General features: G+C 48.2%; 2 protein-coding genes across 4 annotated transcripts in view; both read right to left on the reverse strand.

Moving 5' to 3' along the window:
• Nucleotides 1-10620, reverse strand: part of LOC130208088 (protein NDRG3-like) — a 29201-nt gene extending 18581 nt beyond the window's left edge. The window contains exons 1-2 of one of the 2 annotated variants that reach the window (XM_056437006.1): nt 10475-10620; nt 191-274 (exon numbers count right to left, since the gene is read on the reverse strand). In XM_056437006.1, coding sequence (XP_056292981.1) covers nt 191-247 — 57 coding nt within the window. In that variant the 5' untranslated portion in view covers nt 248-274; nt 10475-10620. The remainder of the gene's footprint in view (nt 1-190; nt 275-10474) is intronic. The other variant, XM_056437007.1, reaches the window with a different exon arrangement.
• Nucleotides 10621-11600: 980 nt separating this feature from the next.
• LOC130208587 (PHD finger protein 20-like) lies at nt 11601-24851 on the reverse strand. Of its 2 annotated transcripts, XM_056437804.1 has the most exons (18): nt 24677-24849; nt 23506-23724; nt 22522-22628; nt 21810-21981; nt 21444-21528; nt 21171-21247; nt 20473-21076; nt 20298-20348; nt 19947-20216; nt 19511-19699; nt 19321-19416; nt 18547-18702; nt 17226-17407; nt 17037-17136; nt 15580-15775; nt 14775-15216; nt 13968-14148; nt 11601-12953 (listed from the first exon to the last, which is right to left on the reverse strand). In XM_056437804.1, the coding sequence occupies exons 3-18, from the start codon at nt 22602-22604 to the stop codon at nt 12811-12813; spliced, it is 3027 nt and encodes a 1008-aa protein (XP_056293779.1). In that variant the 5' UTR covers nt 22605-22628; nt 23506-23724; nt 24677-24849; the 3' UTR covers nt 11601-12810. The 2 variants fall into 2 exon arrangements, with proteins under 2 accessions (XP_056293779.1, XP_056293780.1); XM_056437805.1 differs by lacking the exon at nt 18547-18702 and having other exon boundaries at nt 24677-24851.
• Between the last annotated feature and the right edge of the window lie 113 nt (nt 24852-24964).

Consider the following 24964-nt stretch of genomic DNA (forward strand, 5'->3'; position numbering starts at 1 on the left):
CCTCTTTTCTTTTGCACACTCGAGCACATATTAATAATTCACTTTGATGAACAGGACTGCAGATTTCTTCCTTCCTCCGTCTATTATTAGCGTACGCTCTCGCAAGGGAGGATCATGTTGGGCGCTCAGTTCACCGTGGGTGTGCGCCACATGTCCGCGTTGCCTCGGCAGCGACCTTCCCTCGACTCACCTTATTGGTCAGCAGCGGCTTGATCTCAGTCAGCTGTACGTCCTGCAGCTCATCCATCTTCCTGTCTCGTCAATGTAAACAACTCTGTGCGAGAAGAGAAAACCTATTACTTCATGTTAATAATCGACAGCGGGTAAAGCAAAGTACACGGTGAGGCTTTTCTTCCCAGCTTCTAAAAAGGGAGAGGGGGGAGGGAAAGGATTGATGCAGGTGTGGACGCAGGTCACAAGTCCACCCCGATGACGCATCTCTCTCTCTCTCTCTCGTCCACCTCATTTGTTTTCTCCTTGGAGCCAGCCGTCTGTCCCTGCACATAATTACCAAACAAGAAATCCCCCTCCTCCCACGTTCCCCTGAAACGGCACCTCTTCGGCCTCTCCCGTTTCTTCAAGGTGAGGACGGGGAGGCGGTGTTGAATTGCCCGGCCGGGGAGAGCGGCTCATGTTGCACATAACAGCAGATGGACCGTCTGCTGCTGCTTCTAGGTCAATGCTTACAACTGGACGACACGGGGGAAATTGTCCTGCGCTGCACCGCAAACGGCCTCGACGCACGATGACGGGGTTCTCGGCTCACGATGCAAACGAGAAGCGAGGGCGAATCGAGCAGCGGAATAGCCGAATCGGAGCAGCGGTTGGAATCGCTTCCGAAGTCAGAGCCGCCGACCCCCTGGAACGACCTTGAGATGCGGGTGTCGGATGACCTTGAGGGCTGGTTAGTGGCCATTCTAGCAGCGAGCCGACAGCGGGAGGTACGGGCGACGGTGACGTAGCACCACGCGTCTCTGTCACCAGGTCCGAACGGATCGCTGCCCGTCGACACGTGAATCGGGGTTAGAGGTCACCCTGCTATGCTGACACATTGCACCAGGGGAGCAGAGTGGTACATCTGAGCACAATGCTCAAATTACATGAAACGGGAAGTAGGGGGGGAAAAAAGAAATATGGGATTAAAAATGTTTTTGATTTTGGAAGTACTCAGCTAGCTGACAAATCCAGCTCAATGGTGGAACTAAATCATATTTAGACAAGTGAACAAGGAAAAAAAGAAAAGAAAAAAAAATACTCTGCGTGCTCCAGCGGATTGAGCATATTAGCCGGATCAATCCAACATTTCCTCAGGCTGCCACAGAAAGTGGGATGGAGCCCAAAGCTGCTTTAATTGTAAACAGCCTAGCCGGGTAATTAAGGCGTTAAGGGAGCCGGGGTCAGGCTGAGCTTCAACCGACTGACAGGCTGACGGGGGGTGGCAACGGCCATCACGCTGTGCTTCTTCCTTTGGTTTCCACCCGAAGGAAAGACTCCTGGGGGGCGCTCGCCGATCTCAAGACTCCCATATCCACGCACCGACGCACTTGTAATTAACATAAGAGCCCATTGGGTAACACGCGCCATCGTTGCCACTCTTTCCTCCCTGCTTCATGCCTGCTCTGCCGTTCGGCGTGCGCAGAGGTTGCCATAGAGACAAAGCTGGTTGCCGATGTTTATTCTGAGACGGGCTAGCCCCGAGGGACGGATGTGAGGGGGTGTGGGGGGATAAATAGTGGTAGAGAATGAGAACTGAGAGAGAAGCTCGGGAGATGTGCACTCAGCAGCATGTAAACCCTCCCGATCACGCAGGCTGTCGAGATGAAGTGGAATAGAAGATCAGGTGACGGGAGGGAAACTCCATTTGCAATCTCTCGAGGACGGGAGAAGGGTCGAGAGCGCCGATGACGGAGAACAATCCCCCCCCAGGAGACACGTGGCCAACACTCACTGTGGATATACGATGTCCCCGCCAACACAAAAGGAGTCCTGCAGCTGCCGTGTCAGCAGATGGCGGCGAGTGATCGATGAACACGCCTCTTACTCCTCCTCCCTCCGCTCACTCTCTCCATCTTCGTCTATCAATCTCACCTCGGGGCGGTCAGAAGGTCGAGGCGGGCCGAGGGACCGGCCGCGACGCCAGACGTACTTTTTTAACCGTTTCAATTAGTCCCCCCTTTTCTCTCGGTCGCCACGGCAACCGCGACCATACCCGGTTCGCCCGGAGTCATCTTCGCAATCATCGTTCGCGTCACGGCGCCGGCTCTCTGACCTGCTCTGGCGCCACGCCGGCTGAGGCGAATGTCACCGCGGCGACCTCATATTAACCTGCCTCTGGGTCTCTTTAGGGTTTAGTTGCCATGGTGATATAAATCAGGTATCCATAACTGTCCATACTCTGCAGTGGGGTTTACAGCAAATGTTTACAATAAACTCAGAAATAAAACTATATATATATATCGCAAAGAGGGTGATAAAATGGCCGCATGTTTGATTTCCATTCGTCTCGCTTTGAGTGTGTCGGCTCTGAAATGAACATTCAACAGGACAGGCTCAGAGTTTCTGGCTTGAAAGCAGTCCATAAAGATCACAGATACATATAAATCAAAAGGGCCACTGACACACCATGGCTTAGTGGTCGACGCAGGGAAAATAATGCATTGTTCAGACAGGATTCCGGTTTTTCTCATAAGTTATTTAACTAAACAAAACAAACAAACGAAAAGGACTAATGCTAATGCTGCTTCTCCTGCTCGGGGAAAAAGAACGTAGGCCTACCCGGGTGCAACAACCAAAAGACTAAGTATATCAAGACCACAACAACAAATAATTAAACTAAAAACTAGCGGAATAAAAAGCTATCCTGATATATTTAAGAAATCGAACCGAAAATAAGCAAACAAGAATAATTAAACAATACTGCTTGTGAGTAAAATAGCTAGATACTAATATCAAATAAATAGCTCCTAGACTGTTACTATCGCAGAGGAGCATGTGCACGTCTGTCCTCAGTCGACACGTCGCCACGTCGCCAGGCTTCACAGCAGAAAACAGGCCGAGAGTGATATAACCCAACGTCTACGTCCTCCCTCTGCCGTCACGGCTACAGAAAACAACGCATGCGACGCCTTCCTCTCGGGCTCAAAGACTTTTCCATCGTAGGAGGAAAGTCATCAGAAATGTCTCTTCTCTCCAATTCTTTGTTGTTGTTGCAACCAGGCCGAACCTTTGTTTACAGTTTACAGTAGGCGGAGGCAGCGATCCCACCGGAGTAAAGCTAATGGACTGTGACACGTCTGCTCTGAAGCCGGTGGCTTTGGTGAGAATCAATCACACACATACACGTCTACTTAATTAAATGACAGCTTGCTCTCCAGAGGCTCCATCATCCTCCTCACAGCTCATATGGTTCTCTTGTCACAAGCCGACAGACCCCCCCCCCCCCACCCTTTCCTTTTGAACAGAGACGGCGATGAAACACTTCTTTGATATCTTCTTCCGGCATGACATCTTTCAAAATACTCTATTCTTATCCGATATATCCCACCTCAAAATGTGGCGCACCACCCGCCTCTGGATTTGAAACCAAGCTGATAACACCTGGTTTCTTCAGGACACGATCTGCTGTACGCTCACATAACACCTGTACACACACACACACACACACACGGATGAGAACAACCGAATAGAAGACATACGAAAGAAAAGCAACCTGCAAGATAATACTATTTTTAGAATACGACCACGGGAAACAAATCTTCCTCTGCACAGCGGCCTCGCCGTGGATCCTTCAAAGATCTATTAAAAACGCGAAATACTGCATTACTATGATTGACTCGTCCCTTATTTGGAAAATGAATCCGAAGGCAGGCGCACATTTAATATCCTGAGCCTGTGGCCGGCTATAACTCACAAACGCGAGTGATAAAAAAAAATAAAAAAATGTTGAAGAGGTTTTAGGACGGGACGCACCAAGCCAACGACGGCCGTGTGTCGGCGGAGAGAGAGAGAGGATCTACTCAGCGCGGGCCTTTACCTCTCAAAACGTGTCTAATGAGCCGCACAAACGCATTTTTATTTTAAAGGGAGGAAATCTGAAACTGATCGCCCGTCACATGAATTTTTCTGTGTAGCGCCCGTGAGGAAGAGGCGTGTTCATCAGCGAAGATGCTTATTGGCACATGGCAGCCACTGCACTGATCTTCCTGCCAAAAAGCCCCCCCCCCCCTTTACACACACCCGCATCTTGACCTCCATACTCAGGCAGGATTGGGGACAGCCCCTGTGGTGCTCACGAATAGACACCCAATGTAAACAGGCAAATAAAGTCCACATAAAGAAAAGTGACGCCAATGCAGATGTCCCTTGAACGTGCATTCTTTCTAATGGCTAGCAGGAGGGGAATCCTCTGGATGCAAAACAGAAAAAGTCTGTCCGATCACAAGTCTGAGGGACATTATGCTACTTCTCACTTGATTTGTTGCCTCTGTGAACATTTTAAACACGAGTTTATGGTCTCAGTCCCGAGTTTTAATTATTCATCCATGCAGCACGATGTTCATTGGTAAATTATGGCCCCATTTAGAGACGTTTCTTTCTTCTTGAACCCTTTCAGTGCGTTTCAGTCGATGAAAATATAATGTCATATTTTTGCTCACCTAGAAATGTCCTATTTCGCATCCGGTTGTACGTAGCTCCTCCCTTTCCGGTCACTTGGTTGCAACAACAAACAAACAAAACTCCCATTACTCTGAGGGCTTTTAAAGAATTACCTCATTCCTCGAGGGGCCACTTTATCTGCTAATGGTTTTATGAGATTAAAGAGCTTCATCCAGCTGAAGTGATTTACAACCACATATCTATTGGCATCATCAGAATGCTTTCAACTCTTGCATGAAAAACACACGCATCCAGACGGCCTCTGAGGACCAGGTGGCTTCCTAAAGACAGTTAGCTTTGGTTCACAAAAAATAATATGTGTCATATATTCCAGCGGCATGCTAGATTTACTGCGACGAGACGGATGCGGAGACCAGCAGCAATATTTTCCAGCGGTGAAGGAATGTTTGGGACCAGCAAAACTGGGAATTAAAATCCTCCATTAGGTTGGTGTCAGACAAGGAAGTGTGCGTGGTCATGTTATGAATTTTGGATGTGGATGATTGTAAGGCCTCGAGTGTGTGTGTGTGTGTGTGAAGGCAGCTGGGAGGTGAGTCCACCCTTCCATGTTCCTCCCTGCTCACGACACTACAGCCCCACAGGCAGAGTCTATTTTGGTCTTCCTGCCAAAGAAGTGGACCCTGCACTCAGCTGCATATCAATTGTAATTTATTCTGATGGTTTTTGTTGTTGTTTCCCTCGTATCTCTTGTATTGGAACACAAACTAAGACTGGATAATTAATTTGCCCTAAATGTATTCTTCATGCAATTTTGTATATGTCCTTTCCTATCCATCCTACAGTTTGCATAATGCTGGTTTTTGGTCAGATTATCTAACTAAAAAAAAGACACTATTGGCTTATCATTACATTATTGAGTATATACAGTATATTGAGTCTGTGCTTGCCCCACACAAATACACATTATGTTCTTCATCTTTCCCTTCACTCTAAATACTACGTTACAGGCGACTGCCAGAGCAGATTCTTTCAAACGATGATAAATAGACTTATAAGAGAACGGCGATACAGACAGCAATTGAGATAGCTTTAGCTCCATGACGGACTTCATCAATGAATCAATACGCACGCTCGCAAAGACACGTCTCGCACTAAGGAAGGCACGGAGGCACGGAGGATGAGGTAAGAGAAAGATAAAACATATCACTACCAACGAGGGCGCCAAGAGACAGACCGGTCGAGATGAATCTCTCGGTCTGCGTGGGGCTCTCCTGGCCCCTCCTGGCCCCCGGCTATAAATAAGACGGGACGGCTGCTGGGCCGTGTCGGACCTGCACTCAGAGCTGCTCAGAGGACACCGGGCTCGCTGCTGCTCCGTCCGTGGGGATTTCCTCTGCCTTGCTTAGTTGGAGGAAGATAAAGTGCGTGAAGGGGGCTACGTGTGTGTGTGTGTGTGTGAAGGACGTGGGTCCCAGCTCGCAGATGTGAGTGGGCCGTTTCCAGAGCCGCGGCGGTGTCCCGCTCGAGGCTCAGCGGGGATCTGGGGCCGGCCGAAGGGCAGCTGCGGAGGCAGCGGCGACGCCATCTGTGTGACCCGGCCGCCGGCCCACACACACACACACACACACTCCTAGAGAATCGGTTCATCGAGCCGAGGAGAAACTGAAGAAAAATGCTCCCATCAAATATTAAAAACACAAGCACATGAGACATGAGAGCCCTCGCGAAGACCTCTCCAAATCAAAACACGAAGCGGTGCGGTTCTGTCGCCTCGCAGGAACTCGGCCGTCTCGGTGACCGATCACCGACGACGCCATCTCCTTCAGGAACACAGAGGTGGCTTCTCTTGCGTCCCCTTATCTTTGCGAATGCTAGCCGTGGAGGTCGATGGTTACCTTGGCAACCACAACCCCCCCCCCCCCACACACACACACACACGCCCACCCTCTCTTAAATCAAACGATCTTTTTCACCGTCATTTACATAAAGTTATCCTCTCGTTATCACAACAAGAAATGCTTTCCCAGCCAGTGTAGCTCGCACTCGACTCCCATTGACATTCAATGCAGCAGTCAGTGCGGTTACATGCAATCGAATTATTGGCTTAGTCGGACTGAAATCGAATTATCCGTTTCATGTAAACACCTTAGTCGGGCTATGTGCGGTCCGACTTCGGTCCGATTAACACCCCTGGATAGCTCGGTCCGATCCAGTTGATAATTCGACTCTCGCGGCATGTAACTCTGAATTCGATTCGCAACTGGACTTTGCGTCTTTGCGCATGCTCGAGATCCCTCCGCCCTCCTCCCTCCCTCCCATGTCGTGACCCGGAAGTCGAAAGAGACGATAAATTTAATTCTCCGTGTACCTTGACGGCGTCTTCTCTCCGTTATCAACTCAGCCAATAGCGCCATTTGCATTCGCTGTACTCCTATTAACACCATGGAAGAATAGCAGAGGGATGTAGCTTCGCCTTGCTCTCTGTTCGCCATCTTTCTCGAAATGTTGTTGTTGGTGGTGGTGAAGAGGTCAAGCGGAAATGGCTGTATCACCACGAGTTGTAATGAAAACAGCGCCACCTATCGTATCGGATATGACATGCTTTCGGCCAATGATTCGAATTACTCACTGCCATGTATATTGGGATAACAGCAGATCCCCCAAAAGATAGCATAGTCCGACTAAAGCAAGATTCGAATTATACCATCATGTAAACGCACTGAATGATGCATCAAATGAGTGATAACACAATAACAACAACAAAAGCATCACCAAGTCCTTATCTTTCACCAAATACACATCACCCAAAACGAGTCACAACCACGGCTGAGCGACACTCACCAGGGACCCGGCCGCTACGAGGGAAATTTGAGCCGTTGGTGATCGGGGCTTTGGGTATCGAGACAGCCCGAGGGGGGGGGGGGGGGGGGGCACTGTAACAGCCATTTGCTTTGTTACAGAAAAGAAGAAAAAAACACCCCCGCTGGAGCGTTTCACTTTCCTGGGTGATCCCTAGAGACCATTAAAGCGTGCAGCTTTCAGTAAGATTGCACATGTTTGGCACGCATGGCGCGACGACCCGGGATTACGTCTCGGCGGAGAGCCGGAAAAATCCACTTCCTTTTGCGTTGCATGCACGCAAAAAAATGTTCGCCCCCAAAATTAACAGCGCCATCGAAGGACGGGCCCAGAGACGCGCGGCAGGTCCGGCGTGGCACGAAGCCAACGCTTTGGATCAACAAGCTTACCACCTGTGCTCCGCCTCCCCCCCCCCACCACCACCTGCTGATATTATTGCAGATGTGGAGAAAGAAATCGGAGACGCAACAGAGCCTTCCAAAGTAAGAAAATGACGAAACGGCAACTTTGTCCTTTTTTGGGGGTTTTCTACAAGCATATTTATCTTAGATTTTAGGGAAACATGAGATAGCTGCGCTGCTCAACTGGAAGAGGGGAGGGGGGAGACAACGGTGTGTCAGCATTTTTTTGTTTCCCGAAAGCCTGAACCTGCTGAGGAAAGACTTGTCCTGAAACCCGAGGCCCGGTGCAGCTTAATTTACAGATGCAGTCCGGTTACAAAACCAGCGCTCCTCCTCAGAAACACCCGGGGCTATTCTTCATCGGTGACGTCCCGGTAAATGTCCACGTCGGCGGCGCAGGTGATTTTTTTTGTTGCCCCCGCGGGGCCGGCAAACCTAGGAGACGAGGTAATGCTGGGGTAGGAGAGCACACCAGGCAGACTGACTGTCAGCGCGGGCTTAATTACCGTCTGCATCTCCCCGGTGAACGTTTCTCCTTCCCATCCGGACATTCATCCCTGCAAGAAATCCTAATCTCCACAAGAGCACTTCCCACTCCTTATGTGCGCTCTGTAATCAGTGCAGTAACGTACGTGCGAGTGGTTATATATCGTGTTATTTCTTGTTGGGGATAGATTGAAAATACTTTATATATGAATGCAATATCAAAGCACTGTTGCATTATGCTGACTTTTTGACTGCTCGGGCAAGTTCGATTGAATTTCTTTGAGCACTTGTGGAAGGTGAAATCCCTCTCGAGTTAAAACGAATATGAAGAAAATCCGACAGCTTTAAAACAAAGCGTTGTAGTAAACCTCAAACCCCGCAAAAACGTAGTAAATTATTCAAACTTCAGCGGGGGCTATCACGTTTCGCCATCTCAAGTTTAGTGTTTGGCTTAATTAACAACTTCTGCCACTCCCTTCAGTTAGGCAGTAGGTTTCCACGGTTGACCTAATCATCAACCAGGAGCGGATTGCAGCCAATGACACGTCAATAAACCTCAATCTATAATCCACCGTCTGCTCTTTCTCCCCCAATAGCAACACAAAAGACGGGCTTACAGATCAACTTGCGTTAGCGGCAGCGCGTTTATCCGTTCGCTTTTCGTATCTTTACTTGCCTTTTGTCAGTGTTGTCAGAGACAACAAACACCCTGGGGGTTGCTTGTTGTGTAAGCTCCATTCAAGCCTCACAGATCACGTGACGCCGCTGGGGACACTGTGGGAGAACACCTGAATTTAACACTTCACCCCCCCCCACACACACACACACGTGAAACGAGAACATACTAAAATGTAAAACCATTAAGATACCAGAATTAAGGCTAACACAGATTGTGTATTCTGTGCCCGCGATACTCGATACGAAAGGTTTTAACGTCCTTCTACTTAAAAATGGTATTTAACACATTTGCTTGAACTAGAATTACTTTGGTCCTGGTAGTTTTTACTGGGAAACTGTAGAAGACGTCTTTTTTGTATTTAAAAAAAAAAGCTATCCCCAGGTGTTCAGGTTATTTTTAGGTAGTTGGGGAAAACACCTGATGTTCACTCTCTTGCACTTCCCACTTGGGTGACCTTCGCAAGGCCACCAGTGACATTGCTATCCTTCACGTGGTGCCTGAATGATGGAACACCTGCAGCTACATCCCTCTGACGGATCTACTTTATGATAATGACGATGACGATGATGATGGATCTGCCATGTGTAGACTCAGACAGGGTTTTGGGGGGGGAAATAAATTGCAGATCAAAGAGTAATTGGACAGTGTGAGAGATCCACAGATGCAACACACCGTGTTGGGCCTTTTCAGCCAGTGTTCAGGGCTTCCTGTTCAAATGAAATCACAACAACACATTATAATATCACCAGTCCTCTTATGAACCTGCAAGAGAAACGTGCGTTATATTTCACATAAAAATAGAGTTCATGACCTAAAACCGCCAACTTATCAGTATATAAAAACCTAACGTTATTCCTGTAGGGTTATTTTGGGGGGTGAGAAGTTTAAAATTGCAATGCTGCGTTCAAATAAATCCAGATTTCAGCAATTCGACATTTATCCGGTTGTTTTAGCTCGACAATTTAAGATGCAACGTATCGTGACAGGCCTCGGGGGTTCATTAACATTTCGCCAGAGCCAAAGTTATAATTTAGCGGGTAACACAACACAATGTGACAAGAAAACAAACTAACACCAGGACGAACTGCGACGACAACACGGAGACACGGTGCGGAAACCGAAGTCGTTATGTCGCATTACTGTTTGAGAGAAGCGGCGAAGAACTCCATTCAGAATTGAGCAGCAGGTTTTTTTTTCTTTTTCGAACAACCGCGTTCGCTCGCGCTCGTTCCAACCGCCGAACGTCAGTTACTCCCGGCGTTTTTTGTTTTTTTTAAACTGAGCACCGTTAACGGCTCGCCGTTGTTCCTCGAACAAGCGAGTCGACGGCAACGTGAACAGGTTGGGAAACCCAGCGAGCGGAGATAATTTCACATCTGCAAATGGAAAAAACTGGGGAATACAACCGCGAAAACACGGGTTTCGGACTCACCTCGTCGGTAAAAATGAGTGTTCGCTGCCTTCCAGCTAATTCCTCTCCGAGTATATTGCTGAATATCAACGGCGATATTAATTTCTAGGTACACAGTAAAATGCCGCTCTCGTCTGCCGCTTCCTCCGCCTCAACTCGTATTTCGATGCGAGTCTGGGCGGAACTACGCGCTGCGTCGCAGACACCACGGAGGAGCCAATGGGAGGAGGCGGCGCACAGACAGGAAGGGGCGGGAGGAGGTCTCACTCGGCTCCGAAATGGCGAGGACGAGACTGCGCAGCCAAAAGGCACGGGGGGCGGAGCCAAACGAGGAGGGCTCACACTACCTGGGACTTTACCGACAGAGCCAGATGTATATAAACATATAAACTGCACTCAGAACCATAAAGTGCGTTTTATGCTATTCCAACTTCATTTCAGCAAACATGTCCGTGTTAAAATAGACATCGGACATCGCATGTCAGAGTAAACGCCCACTTTTGATAGGGAGATAATTGCATTTATCAATATTTTTTTATTTATATCAAGGGCATGTCCTTATATAAAAAAAGTCCATGTTTAGTGATACTCCAACGCAAATGTTGACATGACACCAATACATAATTTGGCTGAATAAAATACCACATGATGCCAGCTCAAATTTTGGAGATTAACCGATTAGAATTCCTATTAAGTTTATATTTTCAATCTGATTATGTAACCGCCCCAAATCGTCAATGTAATAAACAAAACATGTTATCAAAGCAATCTGTTTTGGGCCATGTTTTCACCAAACTGCAGCAGACCAGCGCTCCGTTTGTTTGGTCACGAGTAGCTTTACCATAGAGTTGTTGGGTCGAATGCCTTGCTCAGTGGCACATGAGCAGAGGGTTTCTTCTAGTTTAAAAAAATAAAATAAAAAACACCTCACTGCCAAGCGTAGGCCTCCAAGATTATTGTTGCCCTCAATTTCAATCTGGTTGTATAAGAGCACAAACAGGCTGCGGAGGGAAAACACGTTACATCAAACACTAAATGATGCAACCGTTAACTGTTCTGGTGGTGCTATTTCCAGAATGAAACATGGATGAGAGGGAACACAGTTCTTCAAATTCTTGTCGGAGACACAATGAGAAAGTAGCCGAGAATATGTCCAAAGTGATTAATAACAATACGTTTATTTATGTACCAGCAGATCCGTTTGCATTGTTTTTGACATTTCCCTGCCTCCGAAGCCAGACACGCACAGTACAGTAGCATACAATAGATGAATTTGGAGGATGTTTTCACGAAAGAAGAGCAACAATTTTTGAATAACATATTTACAAACAAGCCAATAGTGAAAAAAACAACAACATAAAACGGATGAACAGGAACAAAAAAGGGGAAAATAAAGTCTCATGTCTTCAGTCGTATCTGTCACCAACAAAAAGGACAATATGCTAGCTTAAGAAAAGACGAGTTAAAGTTTTCAGTGAGTCATGAGTCGAGAGCTACGGCGACGACGCGGATAGAAGTTACGGATGCGGTAACTAACAAAACACATGGAGATGAACCGATAGAAGCGTAACAATCATGAGGGGACTTAACATGACAGAAAAACACACTCGTTATGTCTCCTAAAGCTGAAAATATAATAAGATGCCTCTGATTCTTAAACAAAAATAACTTCACAGTGTAGTAGAAAACAAACCCTTTGCGGACATCAAAAAACGGAACAAATTATTCGTAGAGGCTGCCCGTACGGCGTCGTCACGTAGCCTTCAGGTTCCTGTCTGTCCACACTTGCAGCAAACGATTTCGGGACTTTGGGACGTTGTTGATGCAAAAAACAGGAACTATTTGAAAACATGTATATATATATATTAAAAAAGAAGAAAAAACTATTGCAAAGAGGCCATGTAGGTTCAGGAACTCAACTGCAATGTTCCGATATAAAGCGTCTGCGTGTGAAGCACTGTGTGCTGACAGGGCGGCCGTGAGCAGGAGCTCAGACAAAAGGCATTCATTAGGTTTAGAGTTGCATGGGAACCATAGAAGTGTACTCTGGTCCTAAGGATTTCTCTTCTGCGTTTACGAGGTTACTTTTGGTGTTTCATCCTGATTTGACGCCAACTTTTTCCACATGTGTTCATATATAATATACGACACCGGCTGGCTCGAGCATCGGATTCCACCGCCCGGGAAAAAGGAGGAACGGCAGCAGAAGTCGGGGAGAACGTGTGGAGCAATCCGAGTCCTGCACCTGCACTCATGTCGTTGTCTCTGCAGCCGGAGGAGGGTCTGGTGGGCTGCACTGCTTCTGTCTGCGTGCCGTGTGAGGGGGGGGGGGGCGCTGCCGCTGTTCTCTGGCGCCCTCATGTGGAGCTGTACAGGGCGATCTGCTGCACCTTCCCCAGCTGCATCAGCAGCCGCTTCATGCGCTGTTTGAGCTGAGGCAGACGGGCCAGGGGCTCCGGGGGCTCCAGCTCCCCGGTGTAGTCCAGCCAGCTCTCCAGCACTGAGGGAGCGGAGAGCAGAAGGAGTACCAAAGGTTAACAGAGCGCGTGGTTAAATACTTTGTCGCCGCACGTAAGTCGTTCTTTTTGGATATCTGTACCGTTTATATTTCTTTCACTTTGCAACATTTTGCAAAGAAAACTGATACTTTAACTCCAATACATTTCCCCTGAAAGCCTTCATGAGTCGCGACAAAATCAAATCTATCTTTAGAAAAGAAATGTATCATGAGACCAAAGTAAGTCAAGCAGGCTGAATCAGTGGTGCTAGCTCCAAGTTACATAATTGGCTCATCACATTATTGCACAGTTGCAACTAAGTGCCCTCAAAGCCGCGTTTATTTTATTCCCAGGATGCACCTGCTCCTCCCGCAACAAACGACGGTGGGGACGGAGACCAACACCGGAGTGGAGTCATGTATCTCTGGCTGCAGGGAGACGGGTGACTGTGAGGCTAACGTTCGCTAGCTATCGTAGAACAAATGAGACATTAGCGCCAGCGAGTTAGTGAGCTGAGGAAGTGTTGACGGTCGTGAGATTGTCGAGTTGTGTTTGACTAGTTGGCTAACGTCAGCCAATTTAACTTTAGCTCGCCACCACACCTTGCAATGTGTTTCTATATAGAGCGGTCCACACCGAGAGTTCTGGACATTAATCAGGAACCTTCTTGAAGCCTGTGACGGTGCTGCCGTTCACAGGTCTCGTGCAGGAACAGCCTCCTTGTACCGTCGCTACGGTAACGCGTCAAAGCGAGACTCGCCAAAGAAATGGGTCACGTCTCTTTTGGACCGTCGGTATTAACGGTGTTATTGGTAATTAGCCTCATCTGACAGCCGAGCGACTGCAGCTGGTCCAAAAGGTCGGAACCGGCCGAGTTGGAGAGAAAGCTAATGTTAATCATTGTGGCGCATGGACACAAGCATCATCATCATCATCTTCAACATGTATTTCTATATAACTAGGCTCAAGGTTTCGTACACAGTCGGCCCCTAGGTCGACGCCCTCGGGGGTCTTACCGTCCAGCTCCCGCTCTATGAAGTCCATCCGGTGCGAGACCTCGTCCTGGACCGAGTCGATGTGGTCCAGCAGGTTGATCTGCCTCTGTTGATGCTGCCTGCTGTGATCGGCAGCCTCTCTCGGGTCTCTCTCGCGCTCCTCCCTCGTCTCAGCTTGGGACCAGGAGCAGCCCATCGAAGCCTAGAGAGGAGGAGGAGGAGGAGGTCATCAAGACGAGATTTTCACGCAAAAGCTTTCTGCACGTTGTTTACGTGTACAAGAGATAAACAACCAAAAGGGTTCGTTACGTCTTAAGAGTCAAATCCTCGACTCACTGCAGCAACACAGATGTCACGACTAACCTGCTGCTAATGTAAAATGTCCTGTTGTCCATTTTATAATCAAGATTTGTGGGAGGGAAGAAGTCACGTCACTGCACAAAATAAAAAAGGAACCCATTGCTTTGTCCGTTTTGAATTTGTGAGTCTTCTTGTTGCACGTCTTGTTAGTACTTGACAATGTGTAAGAGTATACTCACTATTCTCACTATTAATTGTTTGTGCACCCATTGGAAAGTGTAAATATTGTATAAACATCGTATGAGTAATCTTGTGTTTTTAAGTGTGTTTTATGACATCTGCCTCTCGGGACTATAGATGAAAAATAGCCTCTTGGCTAATAAGTCGAGAAGAAAGAAAAAATCCTCTGTGCCTGTGCCGCCAACAGCAGAAGGGAGTTAAGCTGAGCTCAGTGAAACGTGGTCAGTGGTCTCTCGTGACGACACGGACAGCACGTTGAACCTCCACGTCTGCTGCGGTCGTCCTCACCTTGTAGTTGGTGCCTGTTGCTTTGGGCCTGTCCGTCTCCAGCAGGCTTCCGTAGCGCTGTTCCCGCTCCAGCAGCTCCTCCGTGCTCCTCATGCTGTCCTCCAGCTCCGAGCCCTGTCGGGTCTCCACCACCAGCCTCTGCTCCACCGCCGGGTAATACGCCCGCGGCTTCTGGTAGCAATGTTCACTGACGATGTACGAGTCCTGGAAGGACGGGAAGGGGAAGGACGACGACGAGGACGAGGAGGTGGCGGCGGTGGCCGCCCGGCTCAGCTTCTCCAGAGCGTTGGACATCAGGATTTCGCCGCGGCTCATGTCCTCGTCGGGAGTCGCGGGAGACGGAGCGGCGTCGCTGCCGCGGCACGAATTGAGGGCGGTGCGCGACCTCTCCTGATGCTTCCAGGGCTGCCGCCACAGCTGCAAGTCTGAGTGAGTGTTGCTCCTGAAAAGCCCAAAGGACAAAGATTAGACCGACGGCACATGAAATGTTCACACGTCGACAGACTCAATTTTCTGTAAATTATTTTTCTTTCTTTTTTTTGTCTATCTTATGCATTTATCATTTTATTTTTGTAAAATTTACAAATATTATGTAGGTTGAGGCTTCAAATAAGCCCAGTTGGCTTTTTGTCTCTTCCTGCACTGTGATATTCATTTATCGCAGTTGCGATTTTTTGAAATAAAAAAATTTTTTTTTTAAAAGGAGTAAAAACACAAACGATTAATAGAAACCGGCGAGAAAACAATAATTTATGCCACATTGAGATTTGACTTCCCTCCCCGAGTCTCTCCGTGCAGTACTCACTGGAGGATGCTCATCTTGAGCTTCAGCCCGTTGAGGATCTCCACCACGTGGTGCACGTCTCCCAGCAGCTGGTGGGTGGTGGTGATCTTCTTGGCGTTTTGGTGGGAGTAGTTCTCGTCCAAGAAGGACAAGCCGTACATGTGACCGCTGCTCAGCCACTCGCGGTCGTACCAGTAGCGCAGACTCTGCCTCTGACCTGGAAACGGGGAACAAATAGCAGGAGGAGTTACGGCACACAATAAATATGTGTATCGCCGCGATAAAAAACCTCAGTAGTAGATTTTAAACGGTCATCTCGAGCTCGGCTCAGCTCTCTGCAGTGCAGTTACATTTATGGGCCTCAAATTGTTTTAACGGTTTATTTAAATAGCATCGTCTCCTCCGTTCAAACCCCGGCTCCCTTTTAAAAGTATGTACAGAATTATTATCTTTAATATCACAATCTAAATCATCCCCATTACCATGAACGACTCTTATGGAACTCGGAGCGCGTTATACAGGCATATGGAGAACAGAGATGTCAGGTCGATGGAAAAAGAGAGAGTGGGTTGTAATTAAGGGTTTGCGGGGCTCAGCAGGCCGACGAGCCGCTCCACCGAAAACACCTCTGAACGCGCGGTTGGGCTCAGATTCTAGAGATCACTCTCGTAACATCTCGGTTCCGATGGAAAGTTGGTTAAATTGCAGAATAACACAATTGTGGATCATTCCTTCAGTCGTCGATAGATCTCCAGTCCATTCGGCAGCCGGAACGAGCCCCGTGCCAAGCCAACGAAATACTTTGGTTGACAATTCTCCATTTTATAGGAAACGGCATCGAGTTACATTTGCTCCGGTCATGAATAGCAGCTCTCCCTCTCCCTCTTTTAAAACAAGCGTATTCTTTCTCTTTAATTCCACATATACTGTAGACACACTAAGCCCCTATACGCCTGTATCATTTCAGACTATGTTACACTTAATGCTAATAAACAATGTCCAGCAGTGTTCCGCCGGAGGGGCAATATTTAGCTATTCTTTTTTTTTTTTTTTTGCCGAAAGTCACTCTGCAAACATTCGGTAGTTTCACTGTTTGATGATGCTGATGAATGCAAATAGACATGCAGAACCAGTAGATCTTCACCTAGGTTTTTTTCATTATTTCCTATAACTGGAAGCATATTTTGTCTGTTTACTGTATTCTGCAGTTAAAAATTAAGCAGAAAACAATTCAACATTTTGATGCCCAATGCCAATAACATGAAATCCCCATGCCAGGAAAGATCAGTGTAAATAATGTCATAAAACTACAGAATTATTTACACTGATACAAAACTACATGTCATATAAACTACAGAAAATTATATATATATATATATAACATTTTAAAATATATGTCCATTGTTCTTTCCCCCAGTTATTTCTCTTATAGTCCACTAGGTGGCAGTAGTGGGTTTGTTTCTCCTCTCTTCTCTCACCTGGTGGGTCTCTGCAGATGTGGCAGGTGTATCGATCGGGAACATTGTCTTCCAGCAGGCCCATGCAGGTGCCATGCTGCCAGCACAGACAAGCTTCACACTGAGGGAAGGACACGCATGGTTATAGAAATGCAAGTCTTTAAAAAATAAAATGCGATGCTTTAAAAATAGACATGCTACCAATTTCACCTGAATCATGAAGTCGTTCTCTTCCTCCACCTCACAGATACATCGCACAATCTCTTGGTCACTCGTGTCCACGGCACCGGAGTCCACGCTCAGGGGCGGCATGGCGACGTCCAGATCCACCCCAAAGTCATCGTCGCTCCACCCACAGCTGTCGGTCGACCAGTCGCTGAGGCTATCCTCATCTACAGCAACGGGAAAAAAACAGAAATATAATTTCCCCCCTTTTCTTTTAACCCTTGTGTTGCCTTCGGGTCATTTTGACCCGATTCAATGTTTAATGTCGGTGTTCTTTCGGGAGTCAACAAACAAACATAAAGTACCTCACACTTAAACTTGGAAAACAATATTAATTCTAATAATTTTCTGGAGATTTTAATAGCTGGGGTCATATTTACCTCAAGGGTAAAATATGTTAGTAAATATAAAGGTAACAGGAGGGTTAAACATTGAATCGGGTCAAATTGACCCGAAGGCAACACAAGGGTTAAATGAAAATGACAAGAATCAACTTTTCCGCAGACGATTTTGCTAAATTTCTACAGTACCGCTCAAAAGTTTTGGAACACCCCCATTTTCCCAGGTTTTATGGAAATGTAAGCAGTTCAAGTCGAGTGAATAACCTGAACTGGGACAAAGGTCAGCGGCAAACTGCCAGAGGTTAAACAAAAAGGTTTAGATTACCAACAACTGAAAAATAATGTACATTTCAGAGTTATACAAAAAGGTATTTTTTCAGGGAACAAGTGATGGTTTAACAACGTCTTTACAGGCGTCTCAACTTTAGTGGATTACAGTCTGTATAAGAGCAGTGTGGGAACCGACTGTGTTACTACACCCTCGTAAGAATTATTTGGACAGTATTGTACTGCAGGAAGTTGTATATTGCTCTTATAATGGCAAGAAAAGGGCATTTAACAAAGGAAGAGAGACGGACCATTATAACCCTTAAAAGTAGAGAAATTGACTTGTTTAAAAACTTTTGACCGGTACTGTATTCTTTGACTGATAAAATGAGTTTAAATGCACATTTGTGGACGACACAATGAAGCAAGCGGTAGCGGCAAAAAAAAAAACAGCTCAGGATTCAATCAACCAAGCATGAAAAAAAAAACATTGATTGCATCTGCGGCTCGTCTTACCCTGCATGGTGTGTTCTGAGGTGGCATTTGGACACAGATAACGGGTACGGTGCACATCAAACTAAAAACAACATGATGGATTGAATCCGGAGGGAATAGAAGAATGAAAAGGGGAGAGGAAGCCATGGACTGTCACACAGACGAGCTAACACACACACACACACAGTCACGCAGATACCCACCATCCACATGTATCTGCTGTGAGTAGCTGAATCCGGGCCTGCCGGGGTAGGCCTCAGGCTTGTGATTGTGTGAGGGGGGGAATTTGAGTGGCAACTTCAATTTGGACGGAAGACCCAATACTGAGATGTCAATATTCTCCTCACTACCTGTGTAGTCTGTTAATACGGGGAAAGGGGAGGGGGGTAGGGAGGGGGGGGGGGAGCAGATGTAGAACAAAACGTCAACTTTGGAAAATGCTAAACAAACGCCCAATAGGAAGGGGACAAACTGTGGCAAAAACAAACATGGACAAATAATAGACTCAAGAACAGTCGGGGACAATCAGTTTGATCGAAAAGGAATAGCGGCCTGTGCTGCAGGCGTTTAAAAAAAACAAAACGTTATATAGTAGAGAAATAAACAACGTGGTCGGTAACGGGCATTATCTGCCCAAACGGGAACAGAGATGCTGCTCGAATTTGCGCTCGGATTATTATTATTATCAATATCCGTATAGCCACGACTGAAAATCTGGCTTCTCGTCACCCGCAGAGCGAGGAGTTATGACGTTAGAAATGGGTTGGAGCTTTTTGTGATTGGCGTGATGGAGTGACCAGAGGCCCGCCGACAGATGCAACACTTCTCCCACACACCACGGCCTCAGCCACCGCGCCGAGACGAGCGAATGGAGCGCGCTGCGCTTGTGCAGGCCAGCCGATTCCACAGTGGGTGCACATGCAGGAGATATGCGATGCGCGGAGAGAGGGGCCCGATGCCGAGGACCCCCTTCTTACCGGACTTGGCCTTCTTTTTCTTCTTCTTCTTCTTTAGTTTAATGCGGAGGAAGTCCTTCTGTTTGGGTTTCTCTCTCAGTTTGTCTTTGACCGACCCTGGGGACCGTCAAGTGGCGAGAGTTAAGCCCCGCGGGGTCAAGAGCGAGCACAATGATGTCATGTTCTCTCTGTCGTGCCGCGTGATACTGACCGACGTCAAAGCCACTCCTGTCCGAGTCCGGCTGATGGCATCCGTTCCTGTCCAGCTGGTTCTCCTTGCTCTTCTCCCTCAGCAGCGCCCTCTGCTGGTGGCCCTGGGAGTTGACTGCGGGCGGTGCGGATGTACGCCTGCCTGCTGCAGCCTTCACCTCGCCACGGGGAGCCGCGGCGGGCCCGGAGTCTGACGGAGAAAAAAAATCGATATCAAAGAAAAGGCTAAAAACCATGAACTGTATTTCTCGTGGCTGAAAAGCAAAATATTCACAAGAAGATTTTTAAGAAGATCACGCTCATCAATTAGAGCATGTGAGGAATCAGCATTTTGGGTTTGAGCACAAACAAAATCAAATAGCCGGCTATTAAAAATGGCAATTAAACTCTTCCCCTCCCCCTTTGTCACTTCAGAGTGAAACTAGAGAGGAACTCACGCATCGAGGCCGAGATCGTGCGCCGCCTCTTCGGGCCGTCCAAACCGGCGGGCGCCGTCTGCTTCTCAGAGGCCCTGGTCTGGACACTCCGGGTGGGGCTGCGCTCCCCCTCCGCAGGCTGCTCCTCGCCATGGTAGTATTTCATATGGTAGTGCAGCAGCTTGGCCTTTCGGAATGACTTCGTGCAGCCGGGGGCGCTGCACTTAAACGGGTTGTGGTCGAGGTTGATGGACAAGACGGGGGGAGGTTGGTTTTTGATGACTCGGTACACTGAAACGAGGAGCGACGCGGAAAGGTAAAGAAAGGACCTCGGAGAAGGCAAGTGATGGCGTGACGCGTTGGGGTACTCACGTGGCTCTCTGCTGAATCTGTTGGGGTTGTGGAAACCTTGTTTCCGCACCGCTACCAAAAGGCAAAAAGAAAGAGAGAAATTCATTTAGTCACGCGAGTCCCCCCCCCCCCCCCACACACATTTTCACAACCCCCACGGCTCCAACGACATTCGTGTGACTTCATCAACACTTACGTTTCACGGGCTGGGGAGGCGGCACGTCCGCCACGGGCGCAGCGCTCTCCGATTGGACATTCGGCTTCGGCTCTGCGTCGCCGTTGGATGCCGCGGTCGTCATGGCGACGGGCACCTGCTCTATCTGTGCGGGCGTCTGAGTTGGCAACTCGGGGTATGGCTTGGGCGCGGCCGCCTCCGCCGCGTATGGCTTTGTTCCACTCTGCTCCGTTTCCGTTTCCGCCTCCTCTTTCTTCACCTCTCCGTTTACCCGACACCGCTCCTCGTTTCGCTCGCCGCCGCCGCCGCCTTCTTCTTCCGCCTTCACGCCGTTTGTAAGTCCCGTTCCCTTTTCTGCATCGGCGGGCTTGTTGGGGTCCGAGATCTCCGACGTGTCCTCTTCCTGCTTGATGGTAGGCGCGGCCTCAAAGTTTGTCTTCTTGTTCTTCATCATCCCCTCCACCCGCTCTTCCGCCTCGCTGTTGCTGTCCTCCTCCCGGTCGGATGTGCTGCGCCGGGCTCGCTTGCTCTTGGGACCCCCGTTCTCCTGGGGCCTCCTGTCCCTGCGGTTCGGGGCCCTTCGAACCATGTTGCTGTCGGAGGACTGAGACTTCTCTCCACCACTCTATTGGCAGGCGGAACAGAGAGGAAGTTGAAGAAACGAGCAGAACACAAAGAGGCACATATTGTGGATGTTCACGCTCGCCTTTCACATTTACCTCTTTAGTAAACGGCTTCACGTGGATCCCCTTCACTGACTGGATTACACCATCGTAGAACTTCACAGTGTAGGATGCTGAGGGGGATGAAAGGAGAACCGGTTTCACATCTTGTACGTCAACTACACAACCAGACTCATTAAGAGTAAAATCATTATCATCCTGCAAAGAAAATAATTAAATATTTGAACCATTATCTATCCACAAGTTTAAATTGGTTCTCAAATAGTTCACATCAAAATCTTCTCAACACCTGGAGTCATTCAAACCCACCATCTTTGTTGACCGAAAGGACCGTAGCGGGGTAGAAACGGCAGTCGGACCAGCTCGCCAGGACCTTGTCGTTCACGTTAAAGCCCTGGGGGGAGGACGGAGAGACACTCGGTCAGCGACACACCGCGGCCGTCAGACTCTCGCAGGGAGGCGATGCTCGTTCAACGCCAGCATAACCACCAGTCGGCGCATCTTTATCCAAACGACACAGCGGTAGAATTCTACTCGCAGGTAAAAGTATCAGACCGCCATTCGGCTTCTACTGCAACCAAAAAGGCGTGAAGAAACACAAGATAGCCGAGTAGCGGGGCAAAATAATCAAACTCCTTTGTGCATCTGGGGGTCAACAAAGCGCTGAATGCTTACAGGGTCGGGAGCGTCGTCGTGCAGGCCCTGCCGCCGCAGCTGAACCCTCTCCACGGGCCTCAGGTAGGTGCTGGTCCAGTCAAACCACTCGTCGTAGCGGTGGCTCCACTGGCGGTAATGGACGAGTACTTTTTCGCTTTCGTAGTCGATCTTCTCTATGTTGGCAGCATACCTACGCGACAAAGGGAATTAAACAGTGCGGACGTGGGAGAGTTTCAAACTTTCTCCTGTCGTTTTAAACACGTGACGAGGTCAGGAGAAATTAGTTGATCGGTGAAAAAAAATGTCAAACGTAGACGACGTCAATGACTCCCCGAGACACGGCTGAAGCTCGGAGGATGGCGTGTTGGGAATGGACATGCTATATTAGCACGTTTCCAATAAACTCAGTTCAGTCAGAAATTGAATAAGAGGATGAATTATTTTATGTCCCAACAAGGCTGCTCACATTGTTGTGGCCCCCCCCCCCCCCCCGAAAAAGCACATATGTTCCTTCCGTCACAATGTTTTCTATCTTCAGCATATCCATCCTTGACTTATAATATGATTTAACAGTCACGAGCTACACGATGCTTTCTTCACGCCTTTTCTCTCGACACGCAGAAAGGCCGACCCGGCCCAAAATGGAGAGGATGAGAATTGATGAGAGAGGGTGAGGGAGGTGAACAGTTACAGACGGGATGGGGGAGGAATGAGCGAGGCCATGACTCACCAGTTTTTGAGGCTGTCTCTGGCCTCAAGCTGAGCTCCCACCTCAAAAGATATCCCTCTTCTGTTAGGGGGCGTCTTACTCATACTGCACACATCAAGGCTCCCTTCCTGTACGCACACACACACACGCACGTTAACCAATAAACATACCAATCAAATCTTAAACCCTATGACCTTGTGTACACTACGCAGTGTGCCGAGCCAAGAACACAATATGCGTGACTATCTTGCAGTCAGCCTCGTCTCCCTCAGGTCATCGCTAACAATTATTTTAACCAGAAGTGGCTGTGGCAAAACACAGGGTTGCGCCAGAGCAGCAATTTTGGAGTCAGGAAGGCGAGTATGGCCCTCCCATTGTCCGAACAATGATGCACTCCGGACTGGGAACAACACATTACCAGTCTAACCACTGCAGCTACGTATGACACACGCCTTGACACAATGCTGCACAGGGTAAAAAGCGAGGGAGGGTTAAAAACTGACAGATCACGGTGAGCCATGTGCCTCAAATGGTGATGAAATGTGTAACTAATACCAGATGTGCAGTGATCACTCGGAGGGAGACAGCAGAGTGAGGGGGGTGGGGGCTAAGCACGACCTCACACAGGTTCCTCCAGAGCACCTTTATCATAATGTACCATATTTGAGTATTCAGTATTATTATACTAGCTATGCAGAACGACTACGATAACTTTCTTTCACTTCCTCCCTGTCAGCACCCATCAGTACAGTTATCAGGCAATAATGCACCAAGCCAATACTCCTAATGTACATTATTTTGTGTCATTGTCTCCTCGAACAACGTCTAAACGAAATAAAGGCTGGTGCTTGGTGGGGGCGAATGATCCTGCAGTCACGCCGAGAAAATGCCCAATTCCCTCCCGATAACAGCGCCTCCTTTGTCAGGCACACAGGCATGCGGACGGACCCCTTTATCGAAAGCGGAAATGGTTCACATTATAATATATCTGGGTAAACGTCTTACTTTTGTCCACGTTAGAGACGAATCGGTTCCCCATCGCAGGCCGGAGTCATTGCTTTAGCTGGCTACGTTCAAACCGGATATCTTCGCTCCACTGGGCCCACGTGTTTTCTTCCGTCAGCCGATTTCACCCGCAGACACAATGGAAGACGGTGGAAAAGACCCCGGTGGTGCTGCGGCAGAGGCGCGTGCCTCCCGCGCCAGCGAAGAGCAAAGCACAGCCTGTTCAGGACAGAAAAAAAGCAAAAGTGTGGGTAAAATAAAGGTGCATGTTCGTGGCCCACACAAAGAGACAGACGTGCAGTGACACAGCCAGCGCGCGGACTGGAGCCGTGTGGGATGTGACCGGCAGGAACCAGGAAACGGGTGGTGACGATTTTGTTTACATTTTTTAAATAAATTAGATTTTTGCAACGTTGCATTTAATCACAGGTTGACATATTGCTGTTTATAAAAGAGAGCGAGCAATATAACACTGTATTTTTTTTCTCCAATACATTTAAAAAAAAAATGTTTTCACGTACACATCAGAGAGCTCAACTGTGTTTCACATAAACATAAATAAATATAATTAAATGATATTGTTAATCAATATATCAAACGTTTGCCGCTTTAAACCACTTTGTTGTCCAGTGTTTTATAATCAGTAGGCGTCGCCGCCGTGACCGCTTTACGCGAACTCGATTGGCCGAAAGATTCTGTTGTGGGCGTCAGACTCGCGTCCTATTGGCTGGACCAGCCGTCACTCAGAGCTCTCCCGGGCCTCGCGCGAGGCCTACTTTGTCATACTTTTCGCGCTGGGAACGCGCGGCGTGGAAAACGCAAAGCCTTAAAACTTCCCCCAAGCGGAGAAACCACGAAGACGTAAAACAAAAAAAACAAAAAATGAGCAACAACAACAACAACACAAAACACACGGCGCACAAGAAGCCTACAGGCAACAACACGGATGGAACAGCGACATTCTCACACGTTAGCGTTACGTTTTATTAGCTACTTCGTCACGTTTGTTTTGAACTCCAGAAGCCGACATGCGGCACCGCACCACCTAAAACCGTTGACGCATCCACCACAACCGTTGACGCATCCACCTAAACGAGCCTCTGTCGCGAGGTTACCGGGGATTCTAAACTCGCAAGTGGTCGGGAGGTAAGGTCCACTACGGGCTTCCTACCTGTCCTCCAGGCGCTCTTTGTCCGGTCGGGGATACAATGTGCCGTGTAATCCCTCCAAAGTGCAGGTCCCGCCGCCTCCGCCTGTCTGGTCCAGATCACGCAGTTGAATTTCTCCCAGTTGCATTCACTACCCGGCGCGGGCAGTGTGGGGCCGCATTGCGCATGCGCTGACACCGGGCTGGGGGGGCCTTAAAGCATCATTTAGTACCTAAAAGAAAGCTCATTAAAATCGGTGCAAAAGTACAAAAGCATGTCAATTTTTTTTGTTCGAACTACTTTCAATATAT

This window comes from Pseudoliparis swirei, chromosome 18 (assembly GCF_029220125.1).
Source record: "Pseudoliparis swirei isolate HS2019 ecotype Mariana Trench chromosome 18, NWPU_hadal_v1, whole genome shotgun sequence".
NCBI lineage: Eukaryota > Metazoa > Chordata > Actinopteri > Perciformes > Liparidae > Pseudoliparis > Pseudoliparis swirei.

Excerpts from the sequence above, each read along its gene's own strand:
- LOC130208587 (XM_056437804.1), bottom strand. The coding sequence starts at position 22,604 with ATGAGTAAGACGCCCCCTAACAGAAGAGGGATATCTTTTGAGGTGGGA. Across the intron at positions 21,077-21,170 it reads TGAAGCCGTTTACTAAAGAG|AGTGGTGGAGAGAAGTCTCA; the intron begins GTAAATGTGAAA and ends GCCTGCCAATAG. Across the intron at positions 14,149-14,774 it reads CAACAGGCACCAACTACAAG|GCTTCGATGGGCTGCTCCTG; the intron begins GTGAGGACGACC and ends CCTCCTCTCTAG.